Source organism: Podarcis raffonei, chromosome 18 (assembly GCF_027172205.1).
Source record: "Podarcis raffonei isolate rPodRaf1 chromosome 18, rPodRaf1.pri, whole genome shotgun sequence".
Taxonomy (NCBI): Eukaryota; Metazoa; Chordata; class Lepidosauria; order Squamata; family Lacertidae; genus Podarcis; species Podarcis raffonei.
Window position 1 is genome coordinate 7523870 of NC_070619.1, and position 23589 is coordinate 7547458.

Sequence of the window (23589 nt, forward strand, 5' to 3'; positions counted from 1 at the left end):
CCCTGCAACGGGGTGAGCTCCCATTGCTCAGTCCCTGCTCCTGCCAACCTAGCAGTTCGAAAACACACCAAAAAGTGCAAGTATTTACATAGGTACCGCTCTGGTGGGAAGGTAAACAGTGTTTCTGCTCTGGTTTCGGTGTTCCATTGCGCCAGAAGCTGGCCACATGACCCGGAAAAACTCTGCGGACAAACACCGGTTCCCTCAGCCTGTAAAGCGAGATGAGCGCCACCACCCCATAGTCGTCTGCGACTGGACTTAACTGTCAGGGGTCCTTTACCTTTTTACCCTGCTTGTTAGCCAAAAAGGCTCCCAGAGTGGCTTACAAACAAAGAAATTAAAACGAGACAGTCCCTAACTGCAGGATTACAGTCAAAAGCAAACATGCTACAGGGATGGAAGAGGAAATTCAAAACACCCAATTTCTAAATGGCTGTTCCTATGCTGCCCAGCTGGCACAGTTCAGGGGCAGGAGGTGTCTGGCAGAGCAAAGCTGGTGAAATGAGCCTTACTGCTCCCCATCTCTCCCACTGGGCCAGCTGATGGAGTGGCTGCCTGCAATGGCAGTCGAGGGGAGAGGAGGCTTGGTGGGGCTGGCCTGTCACCTCTGAGCCCATGCAGCGACCTTCCCCACAGCTGAAACGTGCAATCGCATCTCTGTCCATCACTAGTTTTCTTCCCGGGATCCCTGCGTGCAAGATACCCAAAGGGGTGGGTGACGTGTTTCCTCCTCCAGATTTTGAAGGACTCCAGGTCCCATTAGCCAGATCAGTACGTATTATGGAAACTGTAGTAGACCAGCAGCCTGGGGTTTTGGGGGGGGGGGAGAGAGCAGGGGTTGGCCACCCTCCCCTCCAAAGTGCCAATACAGTCCGTTCCTACAGATGCAGCAGGAGCTATCAGTTTATTTTTTTAAAGATCGGTATGTCCTTTTTTTATCAGGATGCTGGTGGCGCTGTGGGTTAAACCACAGAGCCCAGGGCTTGCTCTGAAGGTTGGCGGTTCAAATCCCTGCAATGACGGGGTGAGCTCCCGTTGCTCGGTCCCTGCTCCTGCCCACCTAGCAGTTCGAAAGCACCTCAAAGTGCAAGTAGATAAATAGGTACCACTCCAGCGGGAAGGTAAATGGCGTTTCCGTGCGCTGCTCTGGTTCGCCAGAAGCGGCTTAGTCATGCTGGCCACATGACCCGGAAGCTATACGCCGGCTCCCTCAGCCAATAAAGCGAGATGAGCGCCGCAACCCCAGAGTCGGTCACAACTGGACCTAATGGTCAGGGGTCCCTTTACCTTTATGTCCTTTTTGCATTATTATTATTATTATTATTTAAATGCCCACTAAGGTGGGTAGGCTCAGTTTCACTTAATGTTTCCTTTTGGAGTTGCTGTTTTTATTTTTTTTAAGTGCCATTTAAAGGAACTTTATTCATCATTAAAATCCAGACAGAGGGCCTTCTCGGTAGTGGCGCCCGCCCTGTGGAACGCCCTCCCTTCAGATGTGAAGGAAATAAGCAGCTATCTTCTTTTTAAAAGACATCTGAAGGCAGCCCTGATTAGGGAAGTTTTTAATATTTAATGCTGTACTGTTTTTAACACTTGATTGGAAGCCGCCCAGAGTGGCTGGGGAAACTCAGCCGGATGGGCAGGGTATAAATAATATATTATCATCATCATCATCATCATCATCATCATCATCATCATCATCATCATCATCATCTGGAAAGAAAGAAAATAACTAATCAATTTTGATGGTATTTTTCACCCTCTGTATTTGTTCACCTAAAGAGGGAACCGCATCCTTCTTCGAATGGGAACCTGAAATCAACATCTGCCAATCTCTCGCCTTTCCCCTTTGGTTTGGCGCAGATCCAACCAGGAGGCGTGGCTGGGCGTCGTGAGAGGCCCCGCCCCTTCTCTCCCTCTTCTTCCCCCGCCCAACCCCGGACAGCAGCAGCGAATTGATTGGCCGCCTGGGCCGTGACCGTTACGCCCCGCGCTGCGCCGCCCGACTGCGCGTGCGCCAGCGGCCCCTCGCAGGGGGCGGGCTCCGCTTGGCTCGCGGCCGCGCCATTGGCTGCTTCCCGAAGCCGTCCCCGCTGATTGGCTGAGCGGAGGGGGGCAGTGGGCGTGCCGGTCGCTTCCAGTCAGGTGCGGACGCCGCTGACAGAGGCAGGCGGAGGCGGCCGCCTCCTCCTCCTCCTCCTCCCGCGCTGCTTCTTCCCCAGCACCCGCCAGCCTGGGGAGATGGGGCGGCCGGAGCCTCGGCCCTGAGGGGAAGGCGCCAAGGAACGGGCCGGCGGAAGGGCGGGGCTCTGGCGGAAGGGGCGGGGCGCAGGTAAGGAGGGGGCGGGGCTTGGCGTTGAGTGACAGGCGCTCCAGGAAGGGGGCAGGAGGGGGGTCTCTGGAGGGGCTTTGCCTTGCTGGGTCGCCTCCCCGCTCCCCGCCTCAGAACAGGCCGGCCTAACCCAGAACCCTGCTCCCAAATCCCCACCCCAGGGGGAAGGCTGCAGGTACACTGCCTCTGGGTATGGAGGCTCCATGGGCAGGGACCCCAGGGGTCATCTAGTCCAACCCCACCTGCCATGAAGGAATCGCAGCTAAAAGCATCCCTGATAGGCATTTCCTCTGCTGGGAAAAGGAGGGAGAGGCCACCACCGGGGAGACCCTCCCACTGTTGAAAGGATCTTACCAACCGGAAGGAGGTCCCTGCATCTTCAAAAAAGGGGGGAGGGGAAGACCAGCCAGTGAACTCGTCACCCATAACAGGAAAGGTCCAGGCAATTCAACAGTTGGTGTGTGAGCACTGGTAAAGGTAAAGGGACCCCTGACCGTTAGGTCCAGTCGTGACCGACTCTGGGGTTGCGGCGCTCATCTCGCTTTATTGGCCGAGGGAGCCGGCGTACAGCTTCCGGGTCATGTGGCCAGCAGGACTAAGCCGCTTCTGGCGAACCAGAGCAGCTCACGGAAATGCCGTTTACCTTCCCGCTGGAGTGGTACCTATTTATCTACTTGCACTTTGACGTTCTTTTGAACTGCTAGGTTGGCAGGAGTTGGGACCAAGCAACGGGAGCTCACCCCGTCATTGCGGGGATTCAAACCGCCAACCTTTTGATCAGCAGGTCCTAGACTCTGTGGTTTAACCCACAGCGCCACCCGTGTCCCTACTGAAGGTAAAGGTAAAGGGACCTCTGACCATTAGGTCCAGTCGTGGCCGACTCTGGGGTTGCGGCGCTCATCTCGCTTTACTGGCCAAGGGAGCCGGCGTACAGCTTCCAGGTCATGCGGCCAGCAGGACTAAGCCACTTCTGGAGAACCAGAGCAGCGCACGGAAACACCGTTTACCTTCCCCCCGGAGCAGTACCTATTTATCTACTTGCACTTTGACGTGCTTTTGAACTGCTAGGTGGGCAGGAGCAGGAACCAAGCAACGGGAGCTCACCCCGTCGCGGGGATTCGAACCGCCGACCTTCTGATCGGCAAGTCCTAGGCTCTGTAGTTTAACCCACAGCGCCACCCGCGTCCCACTGGACTGCCCCGTAATTCAAAGGAAAATTCTATGTCCTGTACCTCCAGATGTTGGTGAACGGCATCTCCCATCAGCCCTGGTAAGCATAGCCAATGGCCAAGGTTGGTGGGTGTGATGGCAGCTGCAGTTCAGCAACACCTCGAAGACCAAAGGCCCCTGTACCTCTTGTGGCAGTGAATGCTCTGCATTACTTTAACATTATGTGAAGTAGAAGTGGGGGCGAGGGGGGTGCTTTAGCCAAGGAAGAAGATGGCTGGGAGTCCTGAGCTGTGTTAGAAACTCAGGTGTATAAGCTAGGTGCCAAATGGCTTCTTAAACCAAGGTTACAGTTGCCAAAACAGAATATATACTTGTCATTTTTTTGACAAGACAGCTCTTAGGTCTTTTTCAAATTATGGACTGACTGTGACTGAATATCAGTTAAACATCTGGCTAGTTCAGATGACAACCTTCAGCTAGGTATAGAAGAAAAGTCACTTGATCCAGGGACAGTCCACATACCGTATTTTTTGCTCTATAAGACGCACCAGACCACAAGACGCACCTAGTTTTTGGAGGAGGAAAACAAGAAAAAAATATTCTGAATCTCAGAAGCCAGAACAGCAAGAGGGATCGCTGCACAGTGAAAGCATCAATCCCTCTTGCTGTTCTGGCTTCTGGGATAGCTGCGCAGCCTGCATTCGCTCCATAAGACGCACACACATTTCCCCTTACTTTTTAGGAGGGAAAAAGTGAGTCTTACAGAGCAAAAAATACGGTATATATTGGCCTATCTTGACCTCTTTTTCTTAAATAGTAGGGACATGAACCATTCATAACTTAAGAATAACTTAAGAAACTGTGAGCAGGGCAGTAGGATGGGGTAAGTGAAGACAGGCGACAACAGTTAGCTATGACGTTGTTCACTGGTCCTGCTCAGGCTGCTAAGAAAAAGCGTTTTGGTTCCTGAAATTCATTCTGATTGTGCAGGTAAGATAGAACGGATAGAATTCTCCAGGATGTGGCATGAGTGTGTGGAAACAGTCCAGATCCAAGGATCCCCAGGCATGCGCCTTCAGATGGTGTCAGGCTCCATCCTGGTGCCCAGGCATCTTCACTTGGTTGCAAGTAGCTGACAGTTGGGTGCAAAATTGCGCCTGGCGCCTGGCTAATTTCAAACACTGCTGCAGCCTCACTGATCTTCATCTTGGTCTCAGCCAGTGGAACCAGAAACCACCTTGGACTCCTTTGGGAGGAATGGCAGGATATAGAGTAAATAGATACAAGACTGCCCTTGTGCCTTTGGGGCTGTTTTTAGGGTGGGAATGACCCCCAAACTTTGTGTGCACTGCGTAGGAACACTGGAAACTGCCTTAGAGTGAGTTAGGCTATTGGTCCATCTTTGGTAACCATCTGGGAGCCCAGAGATTGTTTGTGGTTGTGGGCCAAATGACAAGTGTTGACGTTGACGTTATATACACACACACACACACACACACAGTTGTACCTCGGATTACATACGCTTCAGGTTACAGACTCCGCTAACCCAGAAATAGTGCTTCAGGTTAAGAACTTTGCTTCAGGATGAGAACAGAAATTGTGCTCCGGCAGCGTGGTGGCAGCAGGAGGCCCCATTAGCTAAAGTGGTGCTTCAGGTTAAGAACAGTTTCAGGTTAAGTATGGACCTCTGGAACGAATTAAGTACTTAACCCGAGGTACCACTGTATATATGTATATATAGTTGTGGAGGGTACTGAATTGTGGATACTGAATCCAGCAGAGGGAAGCTTGTGTCGAACGTTCTATTGCACTGGTTTTGCTCTTTTTTCTAAAACCCGATTTAGGATATTTAAAGTGCAAACTGCCTTTCTAACATGATATACTTATCCGTGTGCATTCATACAGAGTATTAGGATGGCTTACGTCTTTGTGTGTGTGGCTTTATTGTTATTTTATTTAAACATTTATTCAAAAGCTCCAGTACATTTACGGTACGATACATTTTCAATCAATATATATCTGGAGGGCTTCTTGAATACTCGTCTGTATCATAGAAGGAGCGTCCCATTTCTTTTCTTGTAAAAGGGATTGCTGGAAAACTTAAGAATTTTGTTATTCATTTAATAACTTGCAAGTCTTGTGAAGTAAGAGCACTGCTCAGGCTTGTTAAGTCTGCACAGAAGTTCTGTTTGGTCGGTTGCTCTGATCCTGATTTTGCACATGCATTGAGTTGGTTAGAGCCTGGTGCTGACAACATCCGGGTCATGGGTCTGATCCCCTTAGGGGTGCATATTCCTGCATTGGAGGGGGTGGAACTAGATGACCCATGGGGTCTCTTCCAACTCTCTCATCTATGAACTCTCCCAATGGCTGTGAGAAAATTGTGCAGTACCGGTGTGGTGTACTAGTTAGTGCCCTAGTCTAGATTGAGCTTGGGAGACCTCAGTCTAGTTCAAATTCTCAGTTAGTTCACTGGTTGACTTTGGAGCAGTTGCTTTCTCTCAGACCTGCCTCCCAGGGTTGGGGAAGAACCATGGGCGACACTGTCAGTTCCCTAGAGGAAGTGCTAAAGGTAAAGGGACCCCTGACCATTAGGTCCAGTCGTGACCGACTCTGGGGTTGCGGCGCTCATCTCGCTTTATTGGCCGAGGGAGCCGGCGTACAGCTTCCGGGTCATATGGCCAGCAGGACTAAGCCGCTTCTGGCGAACCAGAGCAGCGCACGGAAACGCCGTTTACCTTCCCGCCGGAGTGGTACCTATGATGGGAATTGTAGTCTCAAAACATCTGGAGGGCTGAGTTTGCCTATCCCTGGTCAAGAGACTATATGGCATCAATGCTCCTTTTAAGAGTTCCTGGCTCAGATGGGTCTTGATTGACAGGTAACATGGTCCATCTAATCACAATGCAGTCAGGTCAGTGGGAGGACGCCTGGGGGCCAGAGGCTGAGACGCTCTCTGGATGGGTCATCCAGGAGACAAAAAGGAGACTTTCTTCAGCTTCCGTGTCTCATTCAAGGCAAAATGGAGAAAAAGAGACACTGGCAATCTTAAAATGACAAATGACCATAAGTGAGGCCTGTAAGGTAAAGGTAAAGGGACCCCTGACCGTTAGGTCCAGTCGTGGCCGACTCTGGGGTTGTGGCGCTCATCTCGCTTTATTGGCCAAGCGAGCCGGCATACAGCTTCCAGGTCATGTGGCCAGCAGGACTAAGCCGCTTCTGGCAAACCAGAGCAGCGCACGGAAACGCCGTTTACCTTCCCGCTGGAGCTGTACCTATTTATCTACTTGCACTTTGACGTGCTTTCGAACTGCTAAGTTGGCAGGAACAGGGACCGAGCAACGGGAGTTCACCCTGTCGCGGGGATTCGAACTGCCGACCTTCTGATCGGCAAGCCCTAGGCTCTGTGGTTTAACTCACAGCACCACCCGTGGAAGTGCTAGGATAGCACTTTTAACAGCCGTGGACAGAACCCCGGGAACTGTAGTTTGTTAAGGATGCTGCCCATATCCTCTCACAGAGCTACAATTTCTAGATTGGTTTACCAGTCCCTCTTCCCAGGAACTTTGGGGGTTGTAATTACAGTTCTCAGAATTATTCGGGAGAAACTATAACCGTGCTTTAGATGTGTGCTGTGGCCGAACTGTAAGGAGGATATGACTGTAATTTAGGGTTGCCATATTTTAGGAGGTGAAAATCCGGACACAAAAGTTGTTGAGCTTTTTCCCCCGCAGACAGAATAAATACATTTTCAGCAAACAGAATAAATACTTCCGATAAGGAAGTACGGCAGCCCTATTTGTGCAATGAAAAGATCTTTCCCTCGCTGTTCCTCAACAGCTTTTTATGAACAAGATGTCCCTAAGACGTTAATTCTGCTATCGGTTAGTTTTTATCCATGGCAGTGTGAACTGGAGTTCTCTAAATACTGCAAGGGGACGCGGGTGGCGCTGTGGGTTAAACCACAGAGCCTAGGACTTGCCGATCAGAAGGTTGGCGGTTCAAATCCCCGTGATGGGGTGAGCTCCCATTGCTCGGTCCCTGCTCCTGCCAACCTAGCAGTTCAAAAGCACGTCAAAGTGCAAGTAGATCAATAGGTACCGCTCCGGCGGGAAGGTAAACGGCGTTTCTGTGCGCTGCTCTGGTTTGCCAGAAGCGGCTTAGTCCTGCTGGCCACGTGACCCAGAAGCTGTACGCTGGCTCCCTCGGCCAATAAAGCAAGATGAGCGCCGCAACCCCAGGGTCGGCCACGACTGGACCTAATGGTTAGGGATCCCTTTACCTTTAAATACTGCAAGAGCCAGCCCCTGCTCGCCTGAGAGTTGGGTTTGCTTTGTGCATGGGCTCTTGCAGGCATTTGAAACAGTCCAGTTAACCACCTCCTCATTGCTGCGGGCGACTTTACCAGGCCGCGACAACAGATCTGCATTCGGGGACCTTTGCCCCATGCCATTTTTGTGTGCTGGCGAGGGAGTGGCCTGAGAGAGAGAGGCAGGAGAAGCGTTCTGAATTTTCCATGTTTAAAACGATGAGGTGGAAAACGTTTTGGAACCAGTAGGCACTCCCTGCCTTTGCCTTGGTTCAAGGAGTAGCCAGGAACCTGGGATTTCCCCAGCGCGGGCTGAGAAGCAAAGACCTGAGGGAAGGTAGAAAGGTGGATTGTGGATGTCCGGGTGACTTGAAGATGGCAGAAGCATTAGGAACTCAGATGTATAAGCTAATCGCCGAACGGCACCTTAAACCTACAGTTGCCACAATTAGGGGCCATTTCCCCCAAAATGGGGTGTGTTGTGGCGGTTATTATTATTAATTTCTAGTCTATACCACGTGGGGCACGGGGATATCTCAAAGCTGTTTACAGCCCATTAGCGCATCAAATAAAACAACCCAGAATGAAATGAATCCAAGCTTCCGGGAAAATATTTCAGATTCTTCTCTAAGTGACATTTCGCTTTCCCCATTATTATTTTTTACCTATTGCTTAATTTATAGAGCTTGTCCCATAGCGGAAGGACTCTAAAGGCCAGTGTGGCGTAATGGTTAGAGTGACGGGCGAGGGCCTGGGAGATAGGGGTTCGAATCTCCACTCCCGTTATGAAGCTCAATGGAATTTGTGGGAAAGCTTAATTAATGTTTACAGACCCAAGTAGTCTTAAAATGTATGTTGTTTTTTTTAAAAAAAATATGAATAGGACCCAATGGAAAGCGGGTGCTGATAACTGGATTGGAGCAGGCAGAAGTGTAGGGTGGGAGTTAACCCTTTATTCCCTTTCTGTGCAACCAGCTCCTTTGAAGCTGCTATTTGCATTGGAAGGATATGCTACACAATTCACAGTTCCAGCCCCCCCCCCCATACCTGCTACTTTAGGATAACCCTTGCTGAAGTCGCCTGCGGTCTACAGAAGTCCATGGCACAATAAACTGGTAAAAGTCTTTAAGGTGCCACAATATTCTTTGTTGCTTTTCCCTTGGGGCTGTGCAACACACATCTTAAGAGGAAAAGAAGATTTTGAGGTGTGCGTTTTGAGAATGCATAGGCAAAGTTATTCTCCCTCACTCCTGAGAAGAGTTTGCGCTCAGCTGGTTGTGGGACCAGTTTCACGCTGGCTAATTTTTAAGGGATGTTGCCTTCCTTGGGTCGGGTGCTTAGAAATCGACCAAATGAAAAGGGAGGAGCTGTTCCCTATTTTATTATCCAAGCGACTGCTTTTCAGAATGATGAAGACCACAAAGGCAGCTCATATTTCCAGGAACAGTCCTTCCTTCCTGGACATTTGCTGACCGATGCAGGACACACGCATTTCTTGAACAATGGGGATCCTCTTGGGAGACGTTCCCCCGCCTTTTTGTTCTGTAATTAACTAAGACATAAATACAAAGTCCGCTGAGTATGTTTCCGTCTCCTCCCCTGCGCCACACACACATTGCATTCCTTCACCTTCTTCGCAACCGTGTTGTTGCTAATACGTCATGTTTGTGAGAATCTAGGGCCAGCACAAATGCAGAACAGGATGTGTGTGATTTTCCTAGACATGCTTGCATAGCTCAGTTGTTTAGACGTTAGAGCATGATGTTTTGAGACTACAATTCCCATCATCCCTGACCAATGGGCCTGTTAGCTAGGGATGATGGGAGTTGTAGTCCCAAAACATCTGGAGGGCCGAGTTTGCCTATGCCTGCTCTTGACCTTTAATGCTGTGATTTTACACTCACTTGTAAGTAATCGCAGCAGGGATGATTCACAGATGGTATTTAACTCTGAGTAGGCTTGCTGAGGTGTATAAGACTGAATCAGATTAGTGCTGGAGATGCAAAGAGGTTGAGGGAATGTTCTTTCATATGCGGCGGACCTGTAAAAGGGTAAAATGATCCATAATGAATTGAGAAAAAATGTTTAAAAGTACCGTATTTTTTGCTCTATAAGACTCACTTTCCCCCTCCTAAAAAGTAAGGGGGAATGTGTGTGCGTCTTATCGAGCGAATGCAGGCTGCGCAGCTATCCCAGGAGCCAGAACAGCAAGAGGGATCGCTGCTTTTGCTGTGCAGCAATCCTTCTTGCTGTTCTGGCTTCTGAGATTCAGAATATTTTTTTTCTTGTTTTCCTCCTCCAAAAACTAGGTGCGTCTTATGGTCTGGTGTGTCTTATAGAGCGAAAAATATGGTACTCCCCCCCCCAAACCAGTCTTTTCTGTTGGGCATAATTCAGACTGAAATTCCCAGGGGCAAAAAATGTATGCTACTACTGTGGCCCATGTTTCGTTAGCCCAAAAATGGAAAATGAGTGAGGTCCCAATCAAAGAAGAATGGCAACTTAAGTTGACAGAATATGTTCAGCTTGCAGATTTAACATACAGAATAAGAGAACAAGAAGAACATACATTTAGAGAAGACTGGGAAATGTTTATTGAATATATGGGAAATATATATATATACAGCTGAAAATGCTGGCAGCATTCAGATAAATTCAACAGTGTAAATAAGCTTTGATGGATGTAATAATTGAATACTGAACGGTTTAGTTTTTGTAAAATATGCAGGGATTTATGATATGTATAATGAACCATGGAAAGAGAAGAAGGGAAGTCATTGATATCTTAAGGATGTAGAATTGGGTACTTTTGATTGTAAAACAGAAAATTGCCAACTGAGCAGCAAAGCGACAAGCCGCGAGTTTGTATCGGGCCCGACTTTGACCAGCGCTTTCTGTCTCTTCCTCAGGCCTACCATGATTCTGCTCTCCGGCTGCTGATGCCAGCGCATCCTCGGTTGCCATGACAACGGGCGACTGCTGCCACCTCCCGGGCTCGCTGTGTGACTGTCCGGGCAGCGCCGCGTTGTCCAAGTCGGTGGAAGATTCCGACTTTGGGCGTCCTCAGTACGTCACCCAAGTCACGGCCAAGGACGGACGGCTGCTCTCGACAGTCATCAAAGCCCTGGGGACGCAGAGGTGAGGCCGAGGCGCCCCGGGCTTGCGATGGATTGGTCCGGGGGTGTGAGCCTGGTTAGCTGGCAAGAGGAGCGTCCTTTGAATCTGAAGGGCCGAGTTCAGTTTAGAGTCAAAGAAGCAGAAAGCCTTTTGGTAATGGCTGGGGGATAGGGAGGGTCAGAGTTGCAAGGACATCTGCAAAAACATAATGATACGCAAGTCTGTGCCTCCTCCTGTTACCCACTTAAAACAGCCTTTTATTCAGAGGACTGGAATCCTACGTAGTTTGAGCAGTGTTAGAAACTCAGATATATTAGCTAACCGCCAAATGGCACCTTAAACCTAGGTTGCGGTTGCCACAGCTGGTTTTCTAGGCACTTCTTTTTGGCACCATAAACCTAGGTGGAGGTTGCCACAATGGAATGTCTAGGTACCATTTCCCCCCCAGTGAAGAAGAAGAAGAATTAATTTCATTTCTGTACCGCTTTGTAAGGGACGCGGGTGGCACTGTGGGTTAAACCACAGAGCTTAGAGCTTGCCGATCAGAAGGTCGGTGGTTCGAATCCCCACGACGGGGTGAGCTCCCGTTGCTTGGTCCCTGCTCCTGCCAACCTAGCAGTTCAAAAGCACGAAGTGCAAGTAGATAAATAGGTACCGCTCCGGCGGGAAGGTAAACGGCATTTCCGTGCGATGTTCTGGTTCGCCAGAAGTGGCTTAGTCATGCTGGCAACATGATCTGGAAGCTGTACACCAGCTCCCTCGGCCAATAAAGCGAGATGAGCACCGCAACCCCAGAGTCGTCTGCGACTGGACCCAATGGTCAGGGATCCCTTTACCCTTTACCGATACTGCTTTGTATTTTAAAGAAACAGCCTCAAAGCAGTTTAAAATATCAAGTAAAACAATGCAGAATAAAACAAAATCAAGCTTTAAGGGAAATGTTTCAGATCGTTCTCTAAGGGACATTTTGCTCCCCCCCCCCATACCTATTTACCTACTCAGTCTAAAGACCTGCACCATAGCCGAAGTGCTGTAGTAAACAAACCCTTCTGCTGACCTGCTTAAGTAAGATGGAGGGGCCAGCCAGATGGAGATGTCAGCCGCCAGCCTGGCACTCAGAGATCTCCGCTTGGTCGCTATTGGACCAGCGCCAGGGGCAGAACATGCCTGGCAAGTGGGGAATTTCTAGCACTGGGGGTTGAGAAAGAAAGGATGCAACTCGGACGTTGTGTTCAGAAGCACTTGGGTTGAGTTCCCAGCGTCTCCACGTACGGTTGGGAGAATCTCCCTGTCTATAATAATAATAATAATAATTTATTTATTTTATATCCCGCCCTCCGAAGCCGAAGCCGAGTTCAGGGCGGCTAACAACAATAAAACAGTACAACAGTACAACACAACACAACACTCTAAAACCATTCATTATAAAATTAATTCAAATCAAACCAATGGCAACCATTGGGCCAGAGCTCCGCGAAGATTGCCGAAGGAGGGAGTCAGGCTGTGCCCTGGCCAAAGGCCTGGTGGAACAGCTCTGTCTTGCAGGCCCTGCGGAAAGATGTCAAGTCCCACAGGGCCCTGGTCTCTTGTGGCAGAGCGTTCCACCAGATTGGAGCCACAGCCGAAAAAGCCCTGGCTCTAGTTGAGGCCAACCTAACCTCTCTGTGGCCTGGGACCTTCAAGATGTTTTTTATTTGAAGACCGTAAGTTTCTCTGTGGGGCATACCAGGAGAGGCGGTCCCGTAGGTACGAGGGTCCTAGGCCGTATAGGGCTTTAAAGGTTAAAACCAGCACCTTAAACCTGATCCTGTACTCCATTGGGAGCCAGTGCAGCTGGTATAGCACCGGGTGAATGTGATCTTGCAGCGAGGACCCCGTAAGGAGTCTCGCCGCAGCATTCTGCACCCGCTGGAGTTTCTGGGTCAGTCTCAAGGGCAGCCCCACGTAGAGCGAGTTACAACAATCCAGTGTGGAGGTGACCGTCGTGTGGATCGCAGTGGCGAGGTCAGGGCGAGAGAGAGGTCCTAGGCCGTATAGGGCTTTAAAGGACCCCAGGGAGCCACTGCCAGACAGTGGTCTGACTCTGCATAAGGCAACTTCCTGTGTTTCTTCCTCTGTTGGAGCAGCTTATCTATGGTCCTTTCCTGTTAGTCCGACTCACTCGCCCCCTGCACACAATCTCTCCAGACGCCCTTTGTGATGCTTCGGCTGCTGCCTGCTGGAATTTATCTCACATTCTCAGGTAGAACACACGAAGTGGAATGCATTTGTTTTCACAGGATGGAAAGATGCAGGCAGACACAGTTGTCCTTCCCACCTGCTCCTGTTCATGCCCTCGGTCTTCGCACGAGGGCTGAGAAAAAGCAAGCCTGTTCAAGGCTGTCAATCAGGGAAGGGGGGGTGTTTTTGGCCTGGCGGGCCAGATCTTTATCTCCCTGCCCCTGCAGGCCAATTTTAACTGGTGGACAGGGGGCACCCATCTGCCAATCGTCTGATGTCACAAGGATTTCTGGTGATTGATTGGTGAGCAGGACTGCCCATCTGTCCAAGTTGACCGGGGGGCGCTCCCTACATACAGTGGTACCTCAGGTTACATTCGCTTCAGGTTACATATGCTTCAGGTTAAAGACTCCGCTAACCCAGAAATAGTGCTTCAGGTTAAGAACTTTGCTTCAGGATGAGAACAGAAATTGGGCTCCGGCGGTGCGGCAGCAGCGGGAGGCCCCATTAGCTAAAGTGGTGCTTCAGGTTAAGAACAGTTTCAGATTAAGAACGGACCTCCAGAATGAATTAAGTTCTTAACCCAAGGTACCACTGCACTGCTAAAGCCCAGATGCCTCACATCCCACCTCCAAGCTTCACAGAACTGGGCTATGCTTGATTATCATCTCCCAAAGCAACTTGTTGCTGTTGTTTAGTCGTTTAGTCGTGTCCGACTCTTCGTGACCCCCTGGACCAGAGCACGCCAGGCCCTCCTGTCTTCCACTGCCTCCCGCAGTTTGGTCAAACTCATGCTGGTAGCTTCGAGAACACTGTCCCACCATCTCGTCCTCTGTCGTCCCCTTCTCCTTGCGCCCTCCATCTTTCCCAACATCAGGGTCTTTTCCAGGGAGTCTTCTCTTCTCATGAGGTGGCCAAAGTCTTGGAGCCTCAGCTTCAGGATCTGTCCTTCCAGTGAGCACTCAGGGCTGATTTCCTTCAGAATGGAGAGGTTTGATCTTCTTGCAGTCCATGGTACCTCAGGTTACATTCGCTTCAGGTTACGTACGCTTCAGGTTAAATACTCTGCTAACCCAGAAATAGTGCTTCAGGTTAAGAACTTTGCTTCAGGATGAGAACAGAAATCGGACTCCGGCGGCGGGGCGGCAGCAGGAGCCCCATTAGCTAAAGTGGTGCGTCAGGTTAAGAACAGTTTCAGGTTAAGTACGGACCTCTGGAACGAATTAAGCACTTAACCTGAGGTACCACTGTATTGCCAGAGCAGCACCCAGCAGGATTGAAATCTGTCATCAGCTGGTGGCAGGAGAGTTCAATCCTAAACTCTCTGGGGTCTGCTCACCAGCTGATCAGTAGGCGTTACCCTGCTGTTTCAGCTGTGTGCCAGGTCTCTGTGGGGAACTGGGGGTCGCAGCCAACATAGATTTGAGCCCCACCACCTGTCCATCATCATCCAATGTCGTCACACGGCGACTTGAGTTGATGGACAGGTGGGTGTGGTTTTGGAGAAATGGCCAAATTAACCCCTTGGCCGGAAGAAGAGTTTGGATTTGATATCCCGCTTTATCACTACCCGAAGGAGTCTCAAAGCGGCTCACATTCTCCTTTCCCTTCCTCCCCCACAACAAACACTCTGTGAGGTGAGTGGGGCTGAGAGACTTCAGAGAAGTGTGACTGGCTCAGGGTCACCCAGCAGCTGCATGTGGAGGAGCGGGGAAGCGAACCCGGTTCTCCAGATTACGAGTCCACTGCTCTTAACCACTACACCATACTGGCTCTCAGTATGATGATGGCTCTTCATGATGGAAATTCTCCATCATGTACAAGTTCAGAATCTTTTTTGGTTAGCAGATACAACGGTCCTAGAAACCCGAAAGGCAGCAGAGGTGTTTTCGGGTCGCAGCCTAAGACATCAGGCCTTTGTCTTGCCAAATGCAAGGTGGTTCTTTCAAAATGAGATTCAGAAGTAATACAAAACGCCAGTGGGCGAGAAGATGAAAGGCTTTATTCTAAACAGCAAGCAATATATACATACCAAGCAAGCACTTTAATCTGCCACTTGGAAACCCTCAAGAAACAGCGAAGTGAGTCGCCCAGGCAGCCTCAGTTTGCACGGCCCCGCAGCAGATCAGTCTGTGCATGAGCTTCTTAAAAACTCTGCCCACAACCATCCGATTTATAGTTAGTAGGCTGTTTGGCTTGTCTGATTGGCTATGTGCAGATCATTCATTGGCTACCCGTTCCCAATGCCTCACTTTTTCAAAACAGCGTCCTAACATCAAGAAGGTACCCAGCACTATCACTTCCTCCCAGCTGATTAGGACAATAAAGGCTGTTCTTCATGCCATCAAAGAACTTAACAAGAGACAAGGGGAGGCGGAAGAAACTGTTAGGATTCTTGCTCCGTGTTTGCAGTCATGGGATTGTTGTCTATCACATGGCAGTGTCTGTTTTCATTCCACAGTGTTCGAAGTGACGGAGACAGGATGTTTTGGTATTACAGTGGTACCTCAGGTTACATACGCTTGAGGTTACATACGTTTCAGGTTGCAGACTCCGCTAACCCAGAAATAGTGCTTCAGGTTAAGAACTTTGCTTCAGGATGAGAACAGAAATTGTGCTCCAGCGGTGCAGCAGCAGGAGGAGGCCCCATTAGCTAAAGTGGTGCTTCAGGTTAAGAACAGTTTCAGGTTAAGAACGGACCTCCGGAACGAATTAAGTACTTAACCCGAGGTACCACTGTACTGTGTTGTGTGAAGTGGGACTATCGTCCTTTATTCCTTTTCTCTTTGCTGTCTGATGAGAAAGAGGAAGGAGCTAAGTCAGAATGCTCTGAGTGTATTATATGTAAATAAAAGTAGATTAGCCAAAATGCTGTGCTACTGAGTTCTGTTACGCAAACCGCCAATACTCTGCAGGATCGTAAGTGTTCTGATGTCTCTTGGTATCAGTCGCTGTGATGTTTGGGCTGAAGAAAGCTTTTGAAGCTCCTGAACGATCGACCAGGAGGGAGAGAACATGCCAGTCGGGCATGTGTCTCTGCCAGAGTCCTACACACGAGTAGAACAAGCCTAACCGGAACAGAGGCAGGAAGGATAACCATGTTAGATCACTAACTCCTTGAAATACAGTTTTTCTTCCGGATAGCTTGCCCATACACACTTTCCCCACCCCGGTCTTCTGAAAGTGGCTGAAGCCCCCTTCTCTTTTGCCTTCCCCTCGCAGCGATGGCCCGATCTGTCGAATCTGCCACGAAGGCGGAAGCGGAGAAGGCCTGCTCTCGCCCTGCGATTGCACGGGCACCTTGGGGACCATCCACAAGAGCTGCCTGGAGAAGTGGCTTTCCTCCTCCAACACGAGCTACTGCGAACTGTGCCACACCGAGTTTGTCGTGGAGCGGCGGCCCAGGCCCCTGATCGAGGTGGGTTGCGCCTCCCTCGCTCGCCGCAGGGCGCGATCTCCGGGCTAGAGGTTTTGAGTGGGAAAGAGAACGACAGATCTGTTTCTTTGGAACACTTGCATTCTCCTTTGTCCCGGGCCGGTGCCTCGCAAAAGATTCTCAAAATGAAACACTGCTTGGGTGTTATAAAAGGAGCAGATACGGCATGATCTCCCCATGGAACCGGACTAGATCAGGCAGTGCTCCCTGCCCTCTGCACATCAGAGGTTCTCTCTAAGGTCCTCTGAGGCAAGGGAGTGGGGCTGGGCGGCTGGAGTTATCTCAGTCCATGGTGGGAGCGGTCTTCCCTTTCTGGTAGTTGATGAGAAACACCAGTAGGATAGGCAGATACACATACTTGGAAGCTCACAAATGGCAGCTGTCAAATAAATTTGTGACCAACTCCTTCATAGCCTGCGAACCTTCCACCCCATCGTAAATGGATAATAATGCTACAGTGGTGCCTCGCAAGACGAAATTAATTCGTTCCGCAAGATTTTTTTTCTTCTTGCGAGTTTTTCGTCTTGCGAAGCACCGTTTCCCATAGGAATGCATTGAAAATCAATTAATGCGTTCCTATGGTCAAAAAAAGTCCAAACAAAGCCAAATTGGGTACAAAAAGAGTTTATTAAGTGCCCTTTAAAGTCGCACATACTTTAAGTTTCTAAACATGACAGAAAAGCATTTAAAAATCACCAAAGTGTACATACTGTACTGCAAAGAAATCCAAGAAAACACACCAAACGGCTTTTAGCGGCTTAGCGGCTATTACTGTAACGGCTATTAGCGGCTTTAAGAAAAAGGAAACAAACTCGCAAGAACTCGCAAGACGAAAACGTCTTGCGAAGCAAGCCCATAGGGAAATTTGTCTTGCGAAGCAACTCAAAAAACGGAAAACCCTTTCGTCTTGCGAGTTTTCTGTCTTGCGAGGCATTCGTCTTGTGGGGCACCACTGTACCTCTGGACTGTCGGTCAGTGATTTCTGTTACCTCCTTAAGCACCCTTTGCCCCCCCTCCAAATGTACATATTTACACCCCCACCACATGTGAACATAATTCCCCGCTTCCCGGCATCCCCTCCAACATAACGCCGAATATTCCTTGTTTATTTGATTTCAAAATCATTTCCAGCGTGTTGCTGGACAGCAAGAACGCAGGCAGTTGCTTGCTCTCTATTTAGGCTCAGGCACCCTCTTTACTCCCGGGAGATAAAACTTGTTTGGGACTAACAAGGTGGCTCTGAGAGTTCTCAAACAACAGACAGAGCTTTCAGCTCCATCAGCGTTCTTGTTTTTATTTAATCTGACTGGCGTTAAATACCATCTCCAAATTAATTTACAATAATTTTCTTTTATTCTCATAGACAGCATTTTCAGCGTGCGATTCTTTCCCCTTCATTCTGACAAATTAATCCCCCTCTTTCGCTTCCTTCCTTCTCTCCAGTGGCTGAAGGACCCCGGCCCACGCAACGAGAAACGGACGCTGTTCTGCGACATGGTGTGTTTCTTTTTCATCACCCCACTGGCTGCCATCTCTGGCTGGCTTTGCCTCCGCGGTGCCCAAGACCACCTGCAGTTCAATAGCCGCCTGGAGGCCATCGGCCTGATTGCCCTGACCATAGCACTTTTTACCATCTATGTCCTTTGGACACTGGTGAGTGGTCACGCCCGCTTTCCTTCTCGGGGTTCTTCTTACACTAAATTTGTCTACTCCTCCTCCTTACTATTATTGGGGGCAGGTTATGGGTCAGTGATAGGGATGCGGGTGGCGCTGGGGGTTAAACCACAGAGCCTAGGACTTGCCGATCAGAAGGTCGGCGGTTCGAATCCCCACGACGGGGTGAGCTCCCATTGCTCGGTCCCAGCTCCTGCCAACCTAGCAGTTTGAAAGCACATCAAAGTGCAAGTAGATAAATAGGTACCGCTCCGGTGGGAAGGTAAACAGCATTTCTGTGTGCTGCTCAGGTTTGCCAGAAGCGGCTTAGTCATGCTGGCCACATGACCCGGAAGCTCCCTCGGCCAATAAAGCGAGATGAGTGCTGCAACCCCAGAGTCGGCCACGACTGGACCTAATGGGCAGGGGTCCCTTTACCTTTACCTTGGGCACTTCCAAACCTAACCCTGATTATTCTTGCTCTCCTTCCCCACCCCGCTTGTGACCCCCCCTCCCACCCCGCCGGCCAGGTTTCATTCCGCTACCATTGCCAGCTGTACTCCGAGTGGCGAAGGACCAATCAGAAAGTCCGCCTGATGATCCCGGACTCGAGGAACCCGCGCCCTGTCTCGCACTCGCTGCTCTCCACCAAGCTCCTGAAGAAGAAGGCCGACGAGACGACCGTATGAGCCAGGAGCGGCCCTCCGTAGGCGAGGGGGGCCCTTCCCTCGCACGGGGCGGGGGGCGGGGAGGAGGGAGAGAGAGAGGGGAGAGCGGGATAGCACTTTCTCCCGCCCACAGCGGCAAAAGACTCGCCTAAACAATCAGCCTGACCAAAGGGGGAATCTTGCCACTTGCCCCGTTCCGCTGCGGCGAGAACACAGATCGACAACCGAGCCCCCAGGGGTGTGTGCAATGAGCCTGGCTGGCGGTGGGCCCTGAGCGCCCGCCGGCCAGACTCCGTCTTCGAGACGAAACCTAGCAGAGGAGAAAGAGAGTCTCTCCCTATATCCATATATCTATATTATATTACCATAATTATTGTTGTTATTATTATAATTTTGTCACTCTTCTTAATTTCCACGCCTGGTGTTGTCGCTGTTGCTGCTGTTGCTGTTTGTGTCCAGGCCCCTTTTTTTATGTCGTCCTGACAAACGTCCCCGCGAGAGAGGCGGAGAGGCGACCTGCCCGTTGCTGCTGCTTCGACGCCCCCCCCCCCCGCTCACCTCAAGGCCCTTGCGCTTTGTCGGTTTCGCTCGGTGGAGCATTTGCTGCGGAAGTTTCTCGCTGCCGCCCGACTTCTCCTATGCGGCAACCGCTGCGGCTGTCGCATTTCGGGGAAGGCTCGAGAATCGATGAGTCCTTAACCCCCAGCGGTTTAATATCTGCTGTCCCTGTGGGTAGCAGCTGGGAAATGTCTGAGGAAGCCGAGGGCACCTCTGCAATAAATATCCACCCCGCAAAACACACCGGGCGTATTTTCAAGAACTTGCAATGACTTTCTAAGCGGGGGGAAAAGCAATGTGCAGATCTGCTTGTCATCTGATTGAATTTGGGAATGAATTGGTGCTCTTCCGAAGAACCGGAGGGTGGGAGGGAAGTTTCTTCTCCTTTTGCGCCCTTCTTTCCTCGGGGTCTCTCCAAGCCCCCTTTCCTGTTTTTGCACTACATAGATTTTTGGGGTGGGGGAGCCCCGAGCCCCCTCCCTCGTCCCCCCCTCCCTCTTGTTTCTTTGTCAGTGATGTTTCTCTCCCCGGCCAGAGGATTCTGTGCGTTTGAGAATGGATTTGAAGTATATTAATAATAATCCCAGGAGGAGTAAAAAAAGAAAAAAAATTGAACCAATGTTGGGACTGGAGAAGTTTTTATTTTTTTAAAAAAAGAAGGTTGCGACTGACTGAGTGGTAGTTTTTGAGAAATCTTGGCAGCTCGTTGCTGTAATAATCTGTGCGACACTCTCCGGCGTGGAAGGAAAGGTCTGTCCATGCTGGGGAAAGGGCTGAAAGTTTCTGAGCACTTGATCTGTGAAGAGCATACGGAAAGTTCATTTTAAAGAGGAATTGCTTCACGTTCACCCACCCCGAAAAGGGAACCAATTCGGTCCCTGTTCAATGCACAGTTCAATTCACAATTCATCCACGTGGTTGGTCCTCGGTCTCCGCTGCCCTGCTTATCTTCGGAATTTTACAATCAGCTCTGCTGAAGTATAAAAGACACTTTGGAAATTGAAAAGAAAAGAAAAAAAACATCAAAACACACACCGTGTACAGTAATATGAACAGTTGATTTATTTACTGCAATTATGGTCTTTAAGCTTAAACAGCAATATTTACTTCCCCCCAGTCTTTAAGCTTAAACAGCAAAGTCACTTTTCTGAGAGTTAAAAATGGTAAATGTAGTGACTGCAATCAAACACAAGAGTTGAGTGCGGTGAAACCCATTAACCCCAGCCTTACAACCTTAAAAAAACCCACACGACACATAGCTCCCTCTCTTGACACATCTCTGTTGCACAGAGCCCAGGACGGATTGCTGCCTCCATAGTCTGGGTCCCCTCTCTTCTTTCCTGACTGCACATATTTTTTCTGCATCTTGAAAAATCCCATCAATTAAAAAAACGGCACACAGAAGAGTGTCTTCAGTGGGGTGGATGTAAAGGCACTTTTGCAGTTCGGCTGACCGTTGTGGCAGTCGGCAGAGTTCCGCTGGGAAAAGGGCAGTTCTACTGAAGCAGGTCTCCAGTGTTCAGAACTAGGGCCATGTTTGGGGTTTATGGGAGACTTGGAAGTCAAGGAGCTTTGCAGACTTAAAAGACTGGCTCACATCTTAAACAGGCCAGTCCTGATCCCGTATGCACCCTGCCTCGTACTTTGTAGTGAAGTTTGAGGCAACTTTTGCCGTGTTTTTTAAGAAATTGTGCTTACTTGTATATTATCATTGTTATAAAAACATGAATCACTTGCAGGGGTCAGCAAACTTTTTCAGCAGGGGGCTGGTCCACTGTCTCTCAGACCCTGTGGGGGGGCCAGACTATATTTTGGGGAAAAAAATATGAACGAATTCCTATGCCCCACAAATAACCCAGAGATGCATTTTAAATAAAAGAACACATTCTACTCATATAAAAACATGCTGATTCCCGGACCATCCACGGGCCAGATTGAGAAGGCGATTGGGTCGGATCCGGCCCCCGGGCCTTAGTTTGCCTATCCATGACCTATTATGGCATCTTTTTATAAAGGGTTATAGTGACACGTGTCCTAAAACATGGGCTGTATCCGTAGGGTTTAGTCCAAAAGCAGGGTTTAGTCCAAAAGCAGACACGTGTAAATGAATGAACATGCCTAACTTAAGTTTCATTAATAGTGGTGAGTCTACATAAGCTAATTCATTTTAAAAAAAAACCAGAGCAGTTTACAGCAACTGGTGCATACCATAAAAACCCTGTTTAAAATGTTAAAAGCAGAAATCAGGTTAACCGTGTAGGAATTTTAGTGTGCAGTTTTTTGTGGAACTATATTTAGGGTGCACCTGACAAATATATATACAGTGGTACCTCGGGTTACAGACCCTTCAGGTTACATACACTTCAGGTTACAGACTCCGCTAACCCAGAAATAGTACCTTGGGTTAAGAACTTTGCTTCAGGATGAGAACAGAAATCGTGCTCCGGCGGCGTGGTGGCGGCAGGAGGCCCCATTAGCTAAAGTGGTGCTTCAGGTTAAGAACAGTTTCAGGTTAAGAACGGACCTCCGGAACGAATTAAGTTCTTAACCCGAGGTACCACTGTATATTTTAAAAGTCATAAAAAATTTCACTTCTCAAGGTCTGTTTTCCAGGTGGGAAATACCAGAATAAAAGGACATAGACCATTTCAGACAAAAATCCCTTGAGGAATAGAGAAGGGCAGCTTAATATTGCTGCAGCAGGGCCAATCTTACAGAAGAGAAAAGGTAGCATGGTTTTATACTTTTTCTGCTACTGGGGAGGTTCTTTGGCTTTAATAACCTGTTAATGTCTAAAACCATCAACTACTGCTACTTTGATTTGGATTTGATTTCTTATCTTTCCATGCTGCTTTTCATTCAAATGAACCCCAAACCAGCTTACAAACAGTAAATAAGAATAACATGTTAGAGAACATAATAAAGGCAAAGGTAAAGGGACCCCTGACCGTTAGGTCCAGTCGTGGCCGAGTCTGGGGTTGCGGCGCTCATCTCGCTTTACTGGCCGAGGGAGTACAGCTTCCGGGTCATGTGGCCAGCATGACTAAGCCGCTTCTGGCGAACCAGAGCAGCGCACGGAAACGCCGTTTACCTTCCCGCCAGAGCGGTACCTATTTATCTACTTGCACTTTGATGTGCTTTCAAACTGCTAGGTGGGCAGGAGCAGGGACCGAGCAACGGGAGCTCACCCCGTTGTGGGGATTCAAACTGCCGACCTTCTGATAAGCAAGCTCAAGAGGCTCAGTGGTTTAGACCACAGCGCCACCCGCGTCCCTTAGAGAACATAATAGGATGTCACAAATACAGCATAAGTCATACAGAGTGATTAACAAATCACCAGGAAAACAAATCAAATTGATTAACAAATATAAATTATTGTCCTATTGACTTATGATGTTTCGCTCTTACTTGCAAAGAGATGCACCTAAGAACATTTCTGGGATTAATTCAGAAAACACGCCTGATCATCCGGTTCAGAAAAGACGCTATTTAGAAACCATTTCATTCACAAAAGGGATGTGTGGCCAAGCACTTGAATTTCTAAAGGCGAGGAAATATGGAGGCTGAGTAGCTTTCCAGAGGATCGATTCAACCTCCTGTCAATTTCACATCGCCATTCCTACGTAATAATCCGTTTTGCTATTCCACATCATCCAGATGCGTTTGGGTTTCCTGGCACCCGAAAGGTAGGAGACACCGGTGTGATTTTCTGGCATATAATAATACAGAGCTGCTGTGGATTCCTGGAGTTTGAACCTACAAGGGATTTATACATACCCTGTGCTCTGATTTCCTTAGTATCCCGAGGTGAGATATGGCTAGTGTTGGACTACGCCCTGGGAGAGCTGGGTTCGAATCCCCACTCAGCCATCAAGCTCACTAGCTGACCTTGGAGTCAGTCGCCTAACCTCCCTCACAGGGAAGAGGAGAACCATGGACACCACCTCAAGATCCTTGGAATATAAAGGTGGTTTTTAAATGAAATAATAATAAATGAATGGACGGCCTGGCTGCATTATCTCCCGCCTTCCTTCTGCCAATTGAGGAGGCGCTTTTGCAAAGGGAAGCTTTCTCGATGCTAAAGAGAGAGAAAAGCCTTTTTGCATTAAGTTCATCCAGGTGCTTT

At 49.3% G+C, this 23589-nt stretch overlaps 1 protein-coding gene across 2 annotated transcripts; it reads left to right on the top strand.

Moving 5' to 3' along the window:
* Positions 1-2112: 2112 nt before the first annotated feature.
* Positions 2113-19314, top strand: MARCHF2 (membrane associated ring-CH-type finger 2). Of its 2 annotated transcripts, none has more exons than XM_053372627.1 (5): positions 2113-2332; positions 10721-10949; positions 16371-16566; positions 18028-18237; positions 18768-19314. In XM_053372627.1, the coding sequence occupies exons 2-5, from the start codon at positions 10774-10776 to the stop codon at positions 18924-18926; spliced, it is 741 nt and encodes a 246-aa protein (XP_053228602.1). In that variant the 5' UTR covers positions 2113-2332; positions 10721-10773; the 3' UTR covers positions 18927-19314. The 2 variants fall into 2 exon arrangements, with proteins under 2 accessions (XP_053228602.1, XP_053228603.1); XM_053372628.1 differs by lacking the exon at positions 2113-2332 and adding an exon at positions 8338-8661.
* The last annotated feature ends 4275 nt before the right edge of the window (positions 19315-23589 follow it).

Excerpts from the sequence above, each read along its gene's own strand:
- MARCHF2 (XM_053372627.1), top strand. The coding sequence starts at position 10,774 with ATGACAACGGGCGACTGCTGCCACCTCCCGGGCTCGCTGTGTGACTGT. Across the intron at positions 10,950-16,370 it reads AAAGCCCTGGGGACGCAGAG|CGATGGCCCGATCTGTCGAA; the intron begins GTGAGGCCGAGG and ends TTCCCCTCGCAG. Across the intron at positions 18,238-18,767 it reads TCTATGTCCTTTGGACACTG|GTTTCATTCCGCTACCATTG; the intron begins GTGAGTGGTCAC and ends CCCGCCGGCCAG.